The 20,629-nt window shown below is 49.7% G+C and overlaps 1 protein-coding gene across 1 annotated transcript in view; it reads left to right on the plus strand.

Moving 5' to 3' along the window:
- cttnbp2 (cortactin binding protein 2) overlaps positions 1–20,629 on the plus strand; it is a 146,408-nt gene that overhangs the window by 85,728 nt on the left and 40,051 nt on the right. The window contains exons 4-6 of the mRNA XM_084334677.1: positions 9,607–10,978; positions 16,601–16,870; positions 18,384–18,483. Of these exons, the coding sequence (XP_084190803.1) occupies positions 9,607–10,978; positions 16,601–16,870; positions 18,384–18,483 (1,742 nt within the window). The remainder of the gene's footprint in view (positions 1–9,606; positions 10,979–16,600; positions 16,871–18,383; positions 18,484–20,629) is intronic.

A 20,629-nucleotide genomic window follows, 5' to 3' on the forward strand; every position in this document is an offset into this window, starting at 1 on the left:
GGCTGAGAGGAGGCAGGTTACAGGGGCTGGGAGGCAGGTTACAGGGGCTGGGAGGCAGGTTACAGGGGCTGAGAGGAGGCAGGTTACAGGGGCTGGGAGGAGGCAGGTTACAGGGGCTGAGAGGCAGGTTACAGGGGCTGGGAGGAGGCAGGTTACAGGGGCTGAGAGGCAGGTTACAGGGGCTGGGAGGAGGCAGGTTACAGGGGCTGGGAGGAGGCAGGTTACAGGGGCTGGGAGGAGGCAGGTTACAGGGGCTGGGTCCGCAGACGTGCCGGCAATGACTACTATGCTGGCTATGCCGGAGGATTGCCAAAGCTGGGAACCGGCGTCATGGATCCCGCACCGGTGCTGCGGCTATGGCTGCTGGGCCACCGAGGCTGCCGCCTGGGAGCTGGAGCTGGCCAGAAGCCCCAGCGCTGCTACTGCTAGCTGCTGGAGCGCAGAGGCTGGGAACCCTCTCCCTGCTGTGGGAACCCTCTCCCTGCTGTGGGAACCCTCTCCCTGCTGTCTGTGGGAACCCTCTCCCTGCTGCCTGTGGGAACCCTCTCCCTGCTGCCTGTGGGAACCCTCTCCCTGCTGTCTGTGGGAACCCTCTCCCTGCTGCCTGTGGGAACCCTCTCCCTGCTGCCTGTGGGAACCCTCTCCCTGCTGCCTGTGGGAACCCTCTCCCTGCTGTCTGTGGGAACCCTCTCCCTGCTGCCTGTGGGAACCCTCTCCCTGCTGCCTGTGGGAACCCTCTCCCTGCTGTCTGTGGGAACCCTCTCCCTGCTGTGGGAACCCTCTCCCTGCTGCCTGTGGGAACCCTCTCCCTGCTGCCTGTGGGAACCCTCTCCCTGCTGCCTGTGGGAACCCTCTCCCTGCTGCCTGTGGGAACCCTCTCCCTGCTGTGGGAACCCTCTCCCTGCTGTCTGTGGGAACCCTCTCCCTGCTGTGGGAACCCTCTCCCTGCTGTCTGTGGGAACCCTCTCCCTGCTGTGGGAACCCTCTCCCTGCTGTGGGAACCCTCTCCCTGCTGTGGGAACCCTCTCCCTGCTGTGGGAACCCTCTCCCTGCTGCCTGTGGGAACCCTCTCCCTGCTGCCTGTGGGAACCCTCTCCCTGCTGTGGGAACCCTCTCCCTGCTGCCTGTGGGAACCCTCTCCCTGCTGCCTGTGGGAACCCTCTCCCTGCTGTGGGAACCCTCTCCCTGCTGTGGGAACCCTCTCCCTGCTGTGGGAACCCTCTCCCTGCTGTCTGTGGGAACCCTCTCCCTGCTGCCTGTGGGAACCCTCTCCCTGCTGCCTGTGGGAACCCTCTCCCTGCTGTGGGAACCCTCTCCCTGCTGTGGGAACCCTCTCCCTGCTGTCTGTGGGAACCCTCTCCCTGCTGTGGGAACCCTCTCCCTGCTGTGGGAACCCTCTCCCTGCTGCCTGTGGGAACCCTCTCCCTGCTGTGGGAACCCTCTCCCTGCTGTGGGAACCCTCTCCCTGCTGTCTGTGGGAACCCTCTCCCTGCTGTGGGAACCCTCTCCCTGCTGTGGGAACCCTCTCCCTGCTGTGGGAACCCTCTCCCTGCTGTCTGTGGGAACCCTCTCCCTGCTGTGGGAACCCTCTCCCTGCTGTGGGAACCCTCTCCCTGCTGTGGGAACCCTCTCCCTGCTGCCTGTGGGAACCCTCTCCCTGCTGTGGGAACCCTCTCCCTGCTGCCTGTGGGAACCCTCTCCCTGCTGCCTGTGGGAACCCTCTCCCTGCTGTGGGAACCCTCTCCCTGCTGTGGGAACCCTCTCCCTGCTGTGGGAACCCTCTCCCTGCTGCCTCTGGGAACCCTCTCCCTGCTGTCTGTGGGAACCCTCTCCCTGCTGCCTGTGGGAACCCTCTCCCTGCTGTCTGTGGGAACCCTCTCCCTGCTGCCTGTGGGAACCCTCTCCCTGCTGCCTGTGGGAACCCTCTCCCTGCTGTGGGAACCCTCTCCCTGCTGTGGGAACCCTCTCCCTGCTGTGGGAACCCTCTCCCTGCTGTCTGTGGGAACCCTCTCCCTGCTGTGGGAACCCTCTCCCTGCTGCCTGTGGGAACCCTCTCCCTGCTGCCTGTGGGAACCCTCTCCCTGCTGCCTGTGGGAACCCTCTCCCTGCTGTGGGAACCCTCTCCCTGCTGTCTGTGGGAACCCTCTCCCTGCTGCCTGTGGGAACCCTCTCCCTGCTGTGGGAACCCTCTCCCTGCTGTCTGTGGGAACCCTCTCCCTGCTGTGGGAACCCTCTCCCTGCTGTGGGAACCCTCTCCCTGCTGCCTCTGGGAACCCTCTCCCTGCTGCCTGTGGGAACCCTCTCCCTGCTGCCTCTGGGAACCCTCTCCCTGCTGTGGGAACCCTCTCCCTGCTGCCTGTGGGAACCCTCTCCCTGCTGTGGGAACCCTCTCCCTGCTGTGGGAACCCTCTCCCTGCTGTGGGAACCCTCTCCCTGCTGCCTGTGGGAACCCTCTCCCTGCTGCCTGTGGGAACCCTCTCCCTGCTGCCTGTGGGAACCCTCTCCCTGCTGTGGGAACCCTCTCCCTGCTACCTGTGGGAACCCTCTCCCTGCTGCCTCTGGGAACCTGTGGCGCCGCTGTGATGGGAATTGACAGAGGCAAAGAAAGGGTTAAATGACAGAACCATGGTCCTTTATTCACATTAGATAATACTCACAAACAAACAAAAAAACCCAGTGACCAGAAAACCCGACCTCCCAACTAAAGACAAACTAAAAGGTTAATTAATCCCAAGCCAATAGTGCACACCTGGGACACTTCCTCTCTGACGAGGCGCCCCCCCCCCCCCCCCCCCCCCCCCCCCTAGGTGTGGCTAACGCCTCATTATTACCTCACTTGGCATTGGGAGCCACGACTTGCCCCACCAAACCAGCTGACTGCCTGCCACCAGTTCTTATAAGGGGCTTCTCTATTGGCTCTTCCACAAACTGGTTTAAGAAGGCGTTCCTAATGATTTGGTCTTACTGGAGTGTAGAGTGGCAAAGCCTGCACCTTGTATACTGTAAATAGGCCCCATAACGGGCGGATGTACTGAAAATATGAACAGGTTGATTTTCAAAAGCATGCAAAGCGAGGTGTAGGTGTGTTAATGGATAGAGATGCTCTCGCTGCTGCCCTAATTCGTGCCAATGACCCATTTATGCTCTGCTGCGCTTGGCACAGCCACCATGGGCTTGGCTCAGGCCCATTATTAGGGTGATGTCAACTCAACTAAATAAGCTATTCGTGGTTTCTCGTGACATGTTTCGCCACACAATATGGCGCAATGCCACAGCTCATTGGCCGCCGCGGTTGCCGTTTTAATGATGATCACCTGCTATTTGATTACAATCACCTGTTGTAATGCGACGACCGGGACTGATACTATACCCCACCGACTGCCCACCCGCGAACAATTGCGCCAATTGTGTTCGTTGGAACGTCTGGCCAGGCTGTAAGTACCGCTATCGGGAATTGAACCCGGGGTCTCTGGTGGTGGTGGTGGTGGTGGCGGGCGAGTGCTTTAACCTCTACACTACGCAGACGCCCCCCCCCACTAAACATATTTTAATCAGAAGGGATTAAATCGACAGGATTAAATGGGTGGTAATCGACAGGAAAAGAGAACTTTAAATGGCCGCACCCTGATCCTTTATTAACATGAAATATAATCACAAAGAAAAGAAACTCTTAACTGAAACAAACCAAAAGAGGAATTAATCCAAGCCAATACCGCTACCGGGAATTTAACCTGGGGTCTCTGCGGTGGTGGGGGGCGAGTGCTTTAACCTCTACACTACCCAGACGACCTCTACTGAAGGTATTTTAATAGGAAGGGAAAAGTCCCTCTGTCCTTTTTTGACTTCCGTCCACATTGGTACCAATGTGTGTTGGCGGCACGCGCTACACAGTGACGTGATGACGGTGACCCTTCCTCCTTCTATAGTTTTCCTTGCCTCCACAAACCACGACCGGATCAGATCGACTCCAGACGTAATCCAGTGCAACCTGCCCCGGCGTTCCTTGCGGCATCGCGACCTTAAAATCTCCCGGATGATAATCATCATCTCTACTTCTTCCCGTAATTTCCTCTCCTCCGCTGTCCCCTTCACCTAGAAGAGGCCGAAGTCACCGCGGGCGACACCCTCCCCGCTCCCGGAATAAACCACCGCATTGCTGTTGTCATGGCGATGGGGCCACTGATTGCACGTTTGTAAACCGACCGTCACTCCCCCCCCCGACGGGGGTTGCAATCCTGACGGGAGGCGAGATGATAAAAAGCCTCCCGCCTAGTGATGCACCGATGTGAAAATTGTGGCCGATATACCGATAACCGATATTAATATTGCTGTTCTGGCCGATACCGATATTTACAGATGTCGATATCTCTGTGTAGAAAACACTTTTTTATGATGATCAAATAAAGAGCTATTTTCCAAAACGCATAATTCTTTTTACTTTTGTAACTTATTTTCAGAAATGACAGATATTTTGAAACGATCTAAGGCCAAAACATGTAAAAAGAAGGAAAAAAAAGACAATTTTTTTTATTTTATATATGTTCATATCGGCCCATATCTTGATATCGGACCGATACCGATGTGTAAAAAAACGGCCATATCGGCCGATATTATATCGGCGGCCGATATATCGTGCATCACTACTCCCGCCCCGTAACCTCTGAAACAAAACGGCGGACGGCGGCGTACAACACGAGTGGAGACGTTGCGCGGGGCGTCCGCGGTGCTTCTCTCCGGGATCTCCTCCTCCGGCGCCTGGTTGCCGGGTAGAGAGACTTTCGGGGCCGGGTTTCCGTCCTATCTTTATCCTCAGCCCTCTAAACGCTACAGCCTGTCATCTTTCTCTCTGAGTAAGCCGTTGAATTATCCATGAGGGTCTTTGGCGGTGCTGATAGGCCCAGCGGTGTGCCAGCGAGCCGTGGGTAACATGCTCGCCCAGCCCAGTTTAAATTTGTGGACGGGCTCAATGAAGGCTCCCCACCCCCTGGTCCATGAATGAATCATGAGGTCAAAGCCAGTCGTCCTCCTCCTCAACACCGCCCCCCCCCCCCCCCCTTAAACTGTGACAATACATGCACCGACTGTGAGGAAACGCACTGCTTTTGTAGCTTCCGTGAGTAAACATAGTAACATAGGTGTTGTGTTACCATGCTGCATGTTTAAAGTGAGGCCACAACTACCAGAGGGGAAATTCTTCCCTAAAATAGTATTTAAGTCTCCTCTCTCTCTCTCTCCCCCCCTCCTCTCTCTTTCTCCCCTATCTCTCTACCCCTCTCTCTACGTCACAAGTTCTCTCTCTATGTCTCCCCACCCACCCTCTTGCCTCTCCCCCTCACACTGGGTACTCTGGTTCTCTCTTACCCCTTCTCCCCCTGCCCCCCCTCCCCTCTCGTTCTCTCTCGTTCTCTCTCTCTCTCTCTCTCTCTCTCTCTCTCTCTCTCCCCCCCCCTCTTCTTCACAGCAGTTATCTCCTGTCTCCGTGTTTTCTCCCAGTATCCCCTCTATCCGACAGCTCATTTACATGTCCCGGCGCTACAGTTCTGCTCCGTGATTTTATATAAGCCAGACTCCACTTTACGAGACTTTATATAAATATGACGACTCCTACTCCGCTAAAACCTCACGGTTATTATTGAACCTTTTTCCACGGGTGTCGATCTAATTTACAACAGACTTAATCCACAGCCAATTAGCAGCTAGCATCGTTTTGAATAACAACCGGCACCCCTAACCTATAAACCCAGTTCCTTCTCTTGGCAGCGGTCAGCTGGCGCTGACACGGCATGTGGTCTCGGGTGTATTGGACTGTGCGAGGTGGCGGAGGGCAGTGGGACGGGTGGGTGGCAGAGGAGCAGCCAAGCAAGGCATCGGCTCCATTGTGTGAAGCTCGTTAGAGTGACTAGGCAATTGCTCGGAAAGCCTGGCTAAGCCACCCGCCCTCCCCTGTACCCGTTTGCTGCTGCCAACACGGGGCTATAGCGAGCAATGCTCCAGATGTAGAGGACGACAACAAGTCATCGAAATTAAATTGTATGTAGAGAAACCAGGGCTAGTTAACTGATCACACCGTCTCTGGTTACAAACCACCAGGGCTAGATAACTGATCACACCGTCTCTGGTTACAACCCAGGGCTAGATAACTGATCACACCGTCTCTGGTTACAAACCAGGGCTAGATAACTGATCACACTGTCTCTGGTTACAACCCAGGGCTAGATAACTGACCACACCGTCTCTGGTTACAAACCAGGGCTAGATAACTGAACACACCGTCTCTGGTTACAAACCACCAGGGCTAGATAACTGATCACACCGTCTCTGGTTACAAACCACCAGGGCTAGATAACTGATCACACCGTCTCTGGTTACAACCCAGGGCTAGATAACTGATCACACCGTCTCTGGTTACAACCCAGGGCTAGATAACTGAACACACCGTCTCTGGTTACAAACCAGGGCTAGATAACTGAACACACCGTCTCTGGTTACAAACCAGGGCTAGATAACTGATCACACCGTCTCTGGTTACAAACCAGGGCTAGATAACTGAACACACCGTCTCTGGTTACAAACCAGGGCTAGATAACTGATCACACCGTCTCTGGTTACAAACCAGGGCTAGATAACTGACCACACCGTCTCTGGTTACAAACCAGGGCTAGATAACTGATCACACCGTCTCTGGTTACAAACCACCAGGGCTAGATAACTGATCACACCGTCTCTGGTTACAAACCAGGGCTAGATAACTGACCACACCGTCTCTGGTTACAACCCAGGGCTAGATAACTGACCACACCGTCTCTGGTTACAAACCAGGGCTAGATAACTGATCACACCGTCTCTGGTTACTAACCAGGGCTAGATAACTGACCACACCGTCTCTGGTTACAAACCAGGGCTAGATAACTGAACACACCGTCTCTGGTTACAAACCACCAGGGCTAGATAACTGATCACACCGTCTCTGGTTACAAACCACCAGGGCTAGATAACTGATCACACCGTCTCTGGTTACAAACCAGGGCTAGATAACTGACCACACCGTCTCTGGTTACAACCCAGGGCTAGATAACTGACCACACCGTCTCTGGTTACAAACCAGGGCTAGATAACTGATCACACCGTCTCTGGTTACCAACCAGGGCTAGATAACTGACCACACCGTCTCTGGTTACAAACCAGGGCTAGATAACGGAACACAAAGCAAAGCGGCTTGAAAAAAACCCAAACAATTCTCTTGTGTGGGAGAAAATGGCATCAACTCAGCCGTATTGATCTCGCCCACCGGTTTTCTCCAGTAACTGCAGAGTAGTATAATAAACACAGAGCTAATGAATTCCCATCAGTGATCATTCGCTGCAACATTACAGCAGAGTAGTGTATAAACACTGAGCTAATGAATTCCTATCTGTGATATAATTCACTGCAACATTACAGGAAACTGGAAGGCAAAATACTCCTTAAATGTTTGACTCCCTGTGGATGAACTCCTGCTGAACCCTGGTCACAACACACAGAGCTGCCGGGGTTCTCAGATTAACAGCCATGTGTAACATGTAACATGTAGCAACACACAGAGCTGCCGGGGTTCTCAGATTAACAGCCATGTGTAACATGTAGCAACACACAGAGCTGCCGGGGTTCTCAGATTAACAGCCATGTGTAACATGTAGCAACACACAGAGCTGCCGGGGTTCTCAGATTAACAGCCATGTGTAACATGTCAGACATCGTCCAGTGACCCCGAACTAATGGTCTCAGGTTTCTACTGCTCAGAAAAAAAGTAATGACCGTCATTGGGTACCCGCTATCATCTAGAACCCAGAGTACAGTAAGACCCGCCCATCATTACATCACCAGCACTATATACACAGCAACTGGCTTTTGTGGATTAAAATGAACCAGGGTGAGGCAGCGGGCTGCTGCTGATGATATCTGGGTTTCTAATGAACAGGCAAGTGGAGCGCAGACCTCCGCAGTTCATACAGAGATTATTGATTTCCATACGACGAGAAAGGCAGCTCTACTCCAGGGGCTTGCATGGGACTGGGAGGGGGGGGGGGGGGGGGGGGGGTCAGCTGAAACCATCTCCTGATGGTACAGGTGATGGGTGATACTTGTATGATGATATACAGGTGATGGGTGATACTTGTATGATGATACAGGTGATGGATGATACTTGTATGATGATACAGGTGATGGGTGATATTTATATGATGATACAGGTGATGGGTGATACTTGTATGATGATACAGGTGATGGATGATACTTGTATGATGATATACAGGTGATGGGTGATACTTGTATGATGATATACAGGTGATGGATGATACTTGTATGACGTGTGCAGATATAGGCGATGGTATATCACGGATCGGGGTGTGAGTGAGACGCGTGGTGTGAACGATAGTGTGAACACAGTAGATGTGGGTGAAAGATGTACACATGATGTCCCACATACATGTGATGTGAGAGGAGTGTGTGTGTGTGTTTAGCCTACATGCGAACCTAGGCAGAATACATATAAAATACATAGCATACAGAATTAGGGATGGGTACCGAATTCGGTACTTTTGAGGTACCGAACCGAAACACGTCGGTACTACAGAGTATCGAATCAAGTGAGATACCGCTTTTTTTTTTATTTATTTATTTTTTTTCTCCATGTCAACGTTCACACGCACAATATATGCTTACCTAGGATTTGACTTGATTCAACAACAAAGCAGTCGGAGCAATGACAAGCCGAAAACTGTCGAAATTGTAGTTATTTGAAGTTTGGATTTTTTTTATGACTGAGGTAGGTAAATTAAATTTCTTGAGACTAAAGTACCGAAAAAAGGTACCGTTGGGTACCGGTATCGATTCACACTAGGTACCGGTACCGGTATCGGTTCAAATGTGAAAGGTACCCATCCCTATACAGAATACATTTGAATGCTTGACAAATATGAGAAGCACGTTATCTTATCTGTGAAGTTATGCATCGGCCTTTTGATGCTGTGTGTCGTGTCGAGCCAGATATACTGGAATGTAATTTTCCCAGGTTGGGGTGTGCTTCTATTGATGGACTCACTCCAGTTGTGTGTATATGTGTGTGCGGGCCACTTATATTGACTTTACTCCAGTTGTGTGTGATTATGTTTATATTATATTGACTGACTCCAGTTGTATGTTTACATCACACTGACCGCCTCCCCCCTGTTCCTCCCCAGTTGTATGTTGTCGTGTATATGTTTATATCACACTGACTGACCGCCTCCCCCGTGTTCCTCCCCAGTTGTATGTTGTGTATATGTTTATATCACACTGACTGACCGCCTCCTCCGTGTTCCTCCCCAGTTGTATGTTGTGTATATGTTTATATCACACTGACTGACCGCCTCCTCCGTGTTCCTCCCCAGTTGTATGTTGTGTATATGTTTATATCACACTGACTGACCGCCTCCTCCGTGTTCCTCCCCAGTTGTATGTTGTGTATATGTTTATATCACACTGACTGACCGCCTCCCCCCTGTTCCTCCCCAGTTGTATGTTGTGTATATGTTTATATTATTATATCACACTGACTGACCGCCTCCTCCTCCCTGTTCCCCCCCGCAGCTGGAGATGGAGAAGCTGCAGCTGCAGGGCCTGGAGCAGGAGCACCGCAAGCTGACGGCGCAGCTGAAGGACGAGCGCGAGAAGAACAAGCACATCGTCATGATGCTGGTGCGCGAGTGCAAGCAGCTGGCCACGCGCGTGGTGGAGGAGTCGCAGCGCTTCGACGAGCTGCAGGCGCGCCTGGACGACGAGGGCCGGGCCTCCGGGCAGCTGCAGGAGGAGCTGTGCTCCGAGCGGCAGCGCGGCCAGCAGATGGAGGCCAAGATGGAGAAGCAGCTGTCGGAGTTCGACACGGAGCGCGAGCAGCTGCGCGCCAGGCTGGGCCGCGAGGAGGCGGAGAGCCAGAGCCTGCGCCGGCAGGTGGAGCGGTTCAGGACCGAGCGGGCGGACGGGCAGGAGGCCGCCGCCAGCGCTGCCCAACCCGCTGTCGTGGCGGAACCCAAGCCTAAAGCCACGGCCTCCGTCGCCGTGGCGACAGACGCCGTTAGCTGTAGGACGGCCTCCTGCCAAACGGACCCGCCCCCCCCCGCCGAGGTCGAGGCTCCAAAGAAGACGCCCCTCTCCATCCCCGTCAAACCCGCCCCCGCCAACTACGTGGGTCTGAGCCTGCCCAAGTCCGGCGCCGGCCGGGGAGGGGGCGCGGCGGTCCCGCAGACGGAGAACGGCGGCTCGGAGGGCCAGGCGCCGCACGGCGCGCCCAGCGGGGTGAGCCCCCGGGTCCAGGCCGCGCGCTACAAGTTCCAAGAGCAGGACCAGAACGGCACGGCGTCCCAGAGCCCGCCGGCCCGGGACCTGTCGCCCACCAACCGGGACAACTTTGCCGCCAAGCAGCAGGCGCGCCACACCGTCACGCAGGTCCTCTCGCGCTTCACCAGCCCCCCCGCGGGGCCCCTGCGCCCGGGCCTGCCGCACTCCGCCTCGGAGGGGGGCCCTTTCCCCGGCCGCCTCGGCCACCCCATCGGCCTCAAGTCGCCCACCGTGGCCAGGATCGACCGGGGCAACCCGCCCCCTATCCCGCCCAAAAAGCCTGGGCTGTCCCAGACCCCCTCCCCCCCTCACCCGCCCATCAAAGTGGCGGGGGACGGCAGCCGCTCCCCCGGGGCGGGCCTAAAGCCGGCCACGCCCCAGCTGCCGCCCAAGCCCGCCCTGGACCTGGTCCCAGCCCTGACTGCGTCTCAGGTGGGTGCCTGCCCCTCCCGGGGGCCGCAGCAGGCAGCAGCATGTGCAGAGTGCCCCCCCGTCATCAGCGCCGCCACTGTCAGTAGCCCCTCCATAAACCCCCCCTCCTCCACCTCCTCCTCCTCCTCCGCTAGTGCTCCATCCTCCCGTAGCCCCCGTGCCCCAGCAGGCAGCCCCCTGGCAACAGCATCAGGTAAAGGGGCAGCACGCTCCCTCTCTATCCCCCTCCCCTCCACTGCCTGTCCTCTTGCCTCCACTGTCCTTCCACGGCAGGCTAGCCTAGCTTAGTATTCAGGCCGACGGCAGGTTAGCTCAGGGGTCAGGTCAGTTTATCTCCATTACTCCATCCCCCCAAAACCACTGCTTGCTCTCTCTCTCTCTCTCTCTCTCTCTCTCTCTCTCTCTCTCTCTCTCTCTCTCTCTCTCTCTCTGTGTCTCTGTCTCTGTCTCTGTCTCTGTCTCTGTCTCTCTCTCTCTCTCTCCCCCTCTCTCTCTCTGTCTGTCTGTCTTAGGGCTGGGCGATTAATCGATATTATCGATTAATTCGAATGAATAATTTAGGATTAGAATTTTGTTTTTTTTAAGAGTCACCTTTTATTTTTACAAAAAAGTGATGTTTGGTGAAAGTTATATTTGCACTTTATTAATCCCAATAGGGAAATTAATTCTTGTTTGATGATCAAGAGGCACATTTTATTTGTTTTAAGTGAAGTTTGGTGAAAAAGCAAGTTATTGCACTATTAATATGGACATTCATCTTTGTTTGATCAAGAGTAACCTTTTATATATATATATATTTATATACAGTATATTATAATTTTTTTTTGTAAGTGAAGATTGGTGAAAGTTAGGTTTGCACTTCAATCCCAATAGGGACATTCATCTTGGTTTGATAATTTTTTTTGTCAAATAAAAACAAAGGTTATTTAAATGATTTCCTTGGTGTTTCTAGTTTTCAAGAAAAAAATATCGATTAAAATCGTAAATCGGATTAAAAAAAAATCTGATAAAATCTTTAGGCCATATCGCCCAGCCCTAGTCTGTCTGTCTGTCTGTCTGTGTGTGTCTCTCTCTGTCTGTCTGTCTGTCTGTCTGTCTCTGTCTGTATCTCTCTCTCTCCATCCCCCCCCCCCTCCTAAATATTCCCCCCTTTTCGGCGCCTATCACCTTCTGTGCTGTCACGTCACCCCGTGGACACAGACAACATGTCGCTAACATGTCCCTAAATATGTCTCCCGTCACACACTAGCTAATCCCAGGCCCCCAGCAGCTCTCCAGTGTTATTTTGAGGCTATAACAAGGGCTCCTCCTCCTCCTCCTGTCCCGTTCAGATGGGTGTGTGTAGGTCTCCCTGCCGGTAACCCCTGTCCCCTTTCTCTTCTCTGAAGCTGATGCCAGAGGCTGCTCTCATCTCCCCCGTCCTCTTCCAACCTCCAATAGCATGCCAGCATCCTTTCCACCTCCTGCATTCCTTCCTGTTTGTCTTCCATTAACTCCTCCTCCCACTCACCCCCCCCACGTTCATTCTGCTTCCCGTGTCACCTGCGGCACTCTGTATGTAGTCTGTGATGTCGATGTTGGTGTTCCTGTCGCTATGGCGGCCTCACAGCCCTGACGCTTAATTGTTTTGTGAGGTACGTTTTACTATCGCAATTGTTAAAAAAGCTTTTTTTTTTTTTAGATTTGCGTGTTTTAAGTCTTGCTTGTGCTTTTGTGGTTTCAATTGACTGTTTGTGTGGAGAAGACTTTTCACACGTTGAAGGATAGTTTGGGTAACTTTGAGAACATAAGAACGGGCCTGTTCTGGCTACAGTAGCACTGCTTTCACCCTCGCTGATGCCTGCATGTGGCTGCACTAACCACTTAGCCATCTGTTGAAACCAGTGTCACAGTGACGAGTTCTGCCACCTTTCCTGTCGAAAGGCTTCACTTTTACCGCCCGCAGCGGGCGGACATTTTTATTCTCCCCCTCAAATGAGCCCGTCCACCAGCAGCCATCGGTGTCCCCTCTGCTGATCCATAGCTTGACACAGATGGACATTTTGGGAAGCATGACGATAGCGGCTGTCGTTACTTATGTCCTTGAAATGCTTAACTAGGTCTACACTCTTTCTCGGTTCATCTGCTCTTCTTTCTCCTCGCTCTCTCTCCAGTCGCTCAGACAAGGCTGTGCTCTAGGGGTGTAACAATGCATCGATGCCTAAGGTGACGATTCAACTGCATCGATTTGAAAATGTTAGAATCTATTCGATTTCTTTTTTAATATTCTATATATAATCATTTTTTGTGTCTGTTTTTTTATTGACCTATAGTCCATTCATGCTGAGTGAATCAGTTTTCCCAGCCACATTTGTGTATAAAAATGTTTGGGGGGAATTAACTGATCGAAAATGTATCGAATCGAATTGAATCGTGGTCAAATGAAGACATGATGCATTGAATCGTTGCCTGAAGAATCGTAATCTAATCGTTGTGGGGTCAAATATTTACACCCCTACTGTGCTCTGAAGGTCTTTCACTCTGTTTGCTCCAAGCTGCACACTATTAACCTGCTCAGCTCCAAAAGAGCCAAATAACACATCCCTCAGAGCCTAGCTGCTAACATGAGTCTCTTCTAGAACTCCCGCCTTCCCCCAACACGCCATCTCTACTAGCAATAGTGTGCAATGCTTCTCCATAGATTAGGATGGAACTCTTATCTGATGTAGCTGGTAGTTTTTTAAGCTGTAGGTTATTAGCTCAAGGAATTAGGTTTCTGTTCTTTTCTCTTTAATTGTTTTGTGTTTTGTTTTATTATTTCCATTGTCTTCCGTGCGCATCTATCTACACTGCCAATTAATTGTCATGATCACCTACTAAATTGTGTGTGCATGGACAGGGTTGATGCATTGACATTAATATAGCATGTGTGTATATGTGCGTGTATTTTGATGAGAGGATGAAGATGAATTGATTATGAGTGGCCCTGGTTCCACCTGAGATCCACCGTGTCTGCACCTGTTGACTTCAGTTCTGGTCACGTTGGTGACCTGATTCTAGATTAGTCACATTGTAGTAGGAAACTAAATGCATGTCTTCTGCCTGGTTTATCAATCTATGTATTTCACATTAGTCTATATACTATTCTCTTTCTAAACATGTATGTACTATGTACTGCATTCTACTTTTAGGTACATTCACCTCTAGGGTAGGGCTGGGCCATTAATCGATATTATCGATTAATTCGAATGAATGATTTAGGTCGATTTTCCAAAAAATATAATAATAATAATTTAAGTGTCACCTTTTATTTTACAAAAAGTGATGTTTGGTGAAAGTTAGATTTGCACTTTATTAATCCCAATAGGGAAATGCATTCTTGTTTCATGATCAAGAGGCACCTTTTATTTGTTTTAAGTGAAGTATGGTGAAAAAGCTAGTTATTGCACTATTAATCCCAATAGGGACATTCATCTTTGTTTGATCAAGAGTAACCTTTTATATTATATTATATATATTATAATTATTATTTTTTGTAAGTGAAGATTGGTGAAAGTTAGGTTTGCACTTCAATCCCAATAGGGACATTCATCTTTGTTTGATCAAGAGTAACCTTTTATATATATATATTTATATACAGTATATATATATATATTTTTTTTAAGTGAAGATTGGTGAAAGTTAGGTTTGCACTTCAATCCCAATAGGGACATTCATCTTGGTTGGATACTTTTTTTGTGTCAAATAAAAACAAAGGCTATATGAATGATTTCCTTGGCATTTCTAGTTTTCAAGAGAGAAAAAACCAATTAAAATCGTAAATCGGATTTAAAAAAAAATAATCTGCCATTTTATTTTTAGGCCATATCGCCCAGCCCTACTCTAGGGATGTCATCCTGATCACATTTCTCTTCTCCCGATCCTAATTTGAGTCATTTAATATTGAGTAAATTGTGAGCGCATATCAAGTCCTGATCCAATATTTGTATTTTATTAGGTAATACAACTGCACAAGTTAGTAAAGTTAGTAAAAACAACCCAATGTTGGTAAGATATGATTGACTTAACTTAACAGCTCTGCATTAAGAAAAAAGTAGGCTGCGTTTAAAAGAAATTGGACTTACTAGACCTCAAGTGTTGTCGTAATTTGTATACTGTATATATATTTTTTTTTCATGAACAGTGTTCTCCTGTCCCATTTACCAGTGATGTTGTTTTTTACATTTAGTCATTTAGCTGCTGACGCTTTTATCAAGTCAGCAGGAAGGGTACAACTCTGTCAGCTGAGTGACACTAACAAATCAATGTTCATCAAACAGAGTTGAGACTTGGGTGCTACAGTCTCAGACCCACTCCTATCCGAGCTCCGGGAGGCTCATCAAGGAGAACCTGCCTTTTCTCAGTCCTTGCCCCACAATGGTGGAATGAACTACCCACCACAGTTAGGACAGCCGAAACCCGTCCAATCTTTCGCCGTCGACTAAAGACGCACTTCTTCAACCATTATCTGAAATAAAAAATAAATAAAAATTAAAAACTCTAACCCTAACTAATCTTACTGTCATGCACTTGTCCTAATAAACTAACCTACACTGTAGCACTCAACACTTTGATGAACATCGTTACTCAGCTGATAGAGTTGTGCCCCTTCCTGATGACTTGTCGTACAGAACTTGTAAGTCGCTTTGGATAAAAGCGTCAGCTAAATGACTAAATGTAAATGTTGAGTGCATACTGCTTAGTAGTAAAGACATATTACTATAGTAATATAGACAAGGAAGATTATGTAGTGGCAAAGTGCACAATAGTAAGAGGGGTTAGAAGAAGGTTTTTCTTTAGGTTTTATTTCTCCATTTCAGACATTGATTGAAGTGTGTTTTTCATAATTTTTTTTGTGATGTTGGAATTTAGTTACACCCCCACTACGAGTTTGCACTGCACCACGAGTATGCTGGCGATGTCGTGCAACCTAAGCTGCAAATGCTAAGCTAGTTTTGGCTAGCGATTTTTTTTTCATTTTTTTTTTCAAAATTTAAAATCCCCTGTCTTAGCAGAGCGAGAGAGAGAGAGAGAAATTCATATTAAAACACCTTGTTCAAGGTAGAGAGTTTGCGTGAACCACAGACAAAGCTGGTCTAATAACCCATTAAGTTTCCCCTGCCAAAAGAGCCGCCCTCCCTTATTTAGGCAGGACGGATTACGACACACGTGAGAGGACTATGTACCGATTAGATCAGATTAGATTCAGTCATCGTACAGCACGACGTACAGTACAACGAAAAGACGTTTGGCATCCAACCGGAGTGCAAATGTAACCGTAAAGTGCAACAGTAATATTAAATGTACAGGTGATTAAACTGGGTATAAAATATATAAATAAGTACTACTGAGTCTAGTGTTATATATTACTACTAGTTATATTGCGATTGCACTTTACTGTTACATTTGCACTCTGGTTGGATGCCAAACGTATTTTTGGACTGTACTTGTGCTGTATGATGACAATACATTTGAATATAATCTAATCTAGTGCCAATCAGATGTATGTACAGAGTTGTAGTATTAATATGTGCAGTGCTACAGGTATAAAGACACTATGAAGCCAATGTATATTATTAAAATGTACTGTGATGATCTGCTGTGATACGGGTGGTTCAGACGGGCTTGGGACATTATTCATCTCAACACCATACGTCCTGACAATGCTGTGTGTGGAACTCGGGTCTGCTCTCTCCCCCCCCCCCCCCCCCCCCTCTGCACCTCCCAGCTCCAGTTCTAGTGGTGTCTCCTCCTCCTCCTCTTTAACCCCGCCCCTGCTCCTCCCCCCCCTCCTCAGGCTGGTGTCCCTCCGTAGTCCCGCCTCCTCTCGGCGGTGGGCCCGCTGCCCTGGACGGCGGGCGCCCCCTGCTCCTACAAGCTGCTTCCCAGGGAAACGTCACTTTATTGTCAATGCTGCTTAACCAACCAGACCCTACTACTACTACTACTACTACCACCACCGCCACCACCACCACCACCACCATGGAGAACAAGACCGGTCACCTTGACGACAACCACCACCACCAAACCTCTGCCTTGTTCGCTGCTGCTCAGAATGGACACGCAGGTACCTCCCTACTGGGGCGACCCGGTCTGCTTGGTTGGTTGATTTGATCACATAATGATGTTCGTCTTGTGTGTTTCTGGGGCAACGTGTGACTTAATGGAACACGCCAACATTTGGGGAAATTAGCTTACAGTCTTCCCTAGAGAGAGGCAAGAAGACACCAGTTTCCTCTCTGTGCGTTCAGTAGAAAGCCATCTGGCTGCACGTGAGCCTAGCTTAGCACAATGTATGGAAGCGGACATGGCTGGTTAGCCTAGGCGTTGTCCAGCTAACACCTCTTCCGAAGGCTAACCGGTCATGTCCGCTTCCATTCATTGTGCTAAGCTAGGCTAACGTGCAGCCAGATAGCTTTCTACTGAACACACAGAGAGGAAACTGGTATCTATCTTCTTGTCTCTGGAGAAGACTGTAAGCTAATTTCCCCAAATGTTGGTGTGTTCTTAAGCCATTCACCCAAGTGAAAAAGATGTATGAATAAATCTATACAAGATGTTTATATAATCTACCAAAACATGGCAAGTAAAACATATGGCACTGAATCCACAAATCTACTATATATGGCCTGGCAACCGGTCATTTAACATTTAATAGTGTAAAAAAACAAAAGCATGGATGAAATGAGTAGGTAGTAATATCTGAAGGCAGAAACTAGTTTCTTATAAAACTCTCTGAAGGCAAGTTATGATCCGGGCTCCCAACACATTTTACATTGTTGAGACTGGTAAATTAAACAGTATTTTGAATTGTTGATGATGTTTGCACTGTCTGTTATTATGCTGCCACAGCTTAGAGAGAATTGATAAATAATAAATTAAGACTGGTAATTAATCACAAACGTGGCCAGTTAGGTTTATCCCTGGATGTGCTATGTGTAGTCTTTATAGTCCAGTCATAGCAATACACAATATATGGATCTAGTAATATCTAACGTGAAGGCCTTTGATCAGGTGGGATCCAAATTTGTCTGCTCGAGGTTCCTATCTCGGCATGGATGTGGCTGACGCACACACACACACACACACACACACACACACACACACACACACACACACACACACACACACGCATGCATGTCTATCGAGATACGAATCCCTGCTGTGAAGTTTGGTAACAACCTGCCAGTCAAGGAGCACTGATCCATAAAGAGTGTTAAATGAAGTAGACTGCTAGGTTTATGCACACACACACACACACACACACACACACACACACACACACACACACACACACACACACACACCTTGTATCTTTCACCCCCTCTCTCCCTGTGTGTCTCTCTCCTGTCTCCTCTCATCTCTCTCTTTCTCTCTCCCCTGTCTCCTCTCTCTCCATCTGCCTTTAATTTCAATTCAGTGAGCTTTCAATGACATGTGTACATATTATATGAAATCACAAACACAAGACTCAAATGAATGATAACAGATTTGAGTGTGGCAAAAAGAAAAACAATAAAAAGCAGATAATAAACGTGTGTCTCTCTCTCCTCTCCTCCTCTCTCCTCTCTCACTCTCAGACAGCGTTATGCTGCTGCTGACTGCAGGGGTGTCTGCTGATGTTTCAGATGAGAATGGATTCACGTCGTTACACGTCGCTGCTGCACACGGCCACCGCAGGTACGCAGGTTCACATCCTACACTCCACCAGCCCACAGAGCGGGTCACTGATCCACCCTCAGTGGACCAGCTCCAGAAGGTGTCCCTTGATGATGACATCACAAATTCAAGTCTTGACGCTCTGACTTCCAGCTGGGGGAGACACTTTTAGAGATATCTATAGATATTGACTGAAGTGTCCCGAGATCGTTGGAAAAGCACAATGTACGTTCTGTTTTAGGGTGGACGTTCCCTTTTAATTAAATTTTTTTTTATTATCTTTTCCTTTTTCCGATTTTTCTCCGATCCCACTGTTAGTCGTTATGCCAATTCCCAACCCCCTTCCTGGTTGTTGCGCACCCCCCCCCCTAGACTATCACATGCTTTCCTCCGACACATGTGCAGCCAGCCGGCAGCCAGCCTGGCAGCGCAGACTCTCACTGGGAGAGTGTAACGTGTGGAAGGTCACACTACCTCCCTCCAGATCCCTCCCTCGCTGTGCAGGCGCCCCGACCGAACTGTAGGAGTCGCTGTTTACAACGACCAGGACCCACCCACCAGCTTTCCCACCCCTAACACTGCCAATTGTGTTAGTATGAGCGACCAGCCAAGCTGGTAGCAACGCCGAGAGCTGGGCTCGAACCCAGCGTCTCCTGCGTTGGTGGCGAGTGCCTTGCCCACTACACCACCTAGCCGCCCATGGACGTTCCCTTTTAAGGGTATGAACACAATGAAAGTAATATGCTGGAGGCGCAGCCAGGCCCATTGGAAATCAGTATATTGATGTCATTGTTTACGTCTGTCCCAGCTCTGCTTACGCCACCAATCTAATGGGAGCAGCTCCGCTAGAGAGTGAGCGTCCGCCACGCGGCCAGCTGGACAGGCTCACAGGCAGGGGGGGGGGGGGGGGGGGGCTGTGGAGCGGCCTGGTCGCCGGGAACAATGACTTTCGTGTCGGTCTGCAAACATAAACACCATCCAGCGGCCCTTAACTCATTGGACGCCTCTCGCGAATAAAGTCGGGTTAACTCGCCGACGCTTGAGCGCCAAACCCGAGAAGTCGGGTTTTCTATAGTTCGATATTTCCATTCATAATCCATCGAGGGAGCCTGTGTTATCATTGGGAATGAGTCTGAGATTGCAAACGTCCAATACCGCCAATAATAACGTCCAATAAAACTATACTCGTATTCACCACGGTATAAAACGGGAATGTATGGATGAAAACATTATTTCTTTTTCACAAATTGAACGATAGATACTCAATGTCAAATGGGCAATAGTATTATATCCATAGCTATGATATATAATATAGTTTGAGCCCTGCAAACACTGCCATGTATCCCTATACTTTAAAGTGGTGGCCTTCTTACCACACGGTAAACAGCGACCTCTGGCGCTTATTGAGTTAAAGGTGCTCTTCAGAGCAGAAAAGTAACCACGTCTGTTATTTGCGTATCCGGATCCTAAACTGATTTGAACCCCCCGGGACTAAATTAAGCAAGACTAAACATTGGAATGCCTTCCACTTATGTTTAGTCCACACAACGTGACTTCCATTTTCTGCTGCCCTGCCGTGCTATTCTGGTGTTTGTTAACGGTTAGCGCTCCTCTCCAGAGGCAGAAAGGGCCACAGGGAGACACACCGTAGCTTCCTGTAGCCGCTCTGTTGACACCGACTGTGCCCTTTGCTTCTAAGGCCATTCTAAGGCCATTCTAAGGCCATTCTAAGGCCATTGAAAGTCGTGTGTGTGTGTGTGTGTGTGTGTGTGTGTGTGTGTGTGTGTGTGTGTGTGTGTGTGTGTGTGTGTGTGTGTGTGTGTGTGTGTGTGTGTGTGTGTGTGTGTGTGTGTGTGTGTGTGTGTGTGTGTGTGTGTGTGTGTGTGTGTGTGTGTGTGTGTGTGTGTGTGTGTGTGTGTGTGTGTGTGTGTGTGTGTGTGTGTGTGTGTGTGTGCGCGCGCGTAATGTTCACCAGTGAGTGATACTCAGGGCCAGCTGAGGAATGTGCACTGTTGTAATATCAATAACAGGGGTATTAATAGCACAGGGATAACCAAAAGACATGCTCTGACATCCACACACCTACACACACAACCCCCCCTCCCCAGGGCGTTTTGTGGGGGTTCACTGTGGCGTTTGCTGTGAGTGGGCAGCGCAGCACACATGT

The sequence above is a fragment of the Notolepis coatsorum genome (genome assembly GCF_963971535.1).
Source record: "Notolepis coatsorum genome assembly, chromosome: 18".
Taxonomy (NCBI): Eukaryota; Metazoa; Chordata; class Actinopteri; order Aulopiformes; family Paralepididae; genus Notolepis; species Notolepis coatsorum.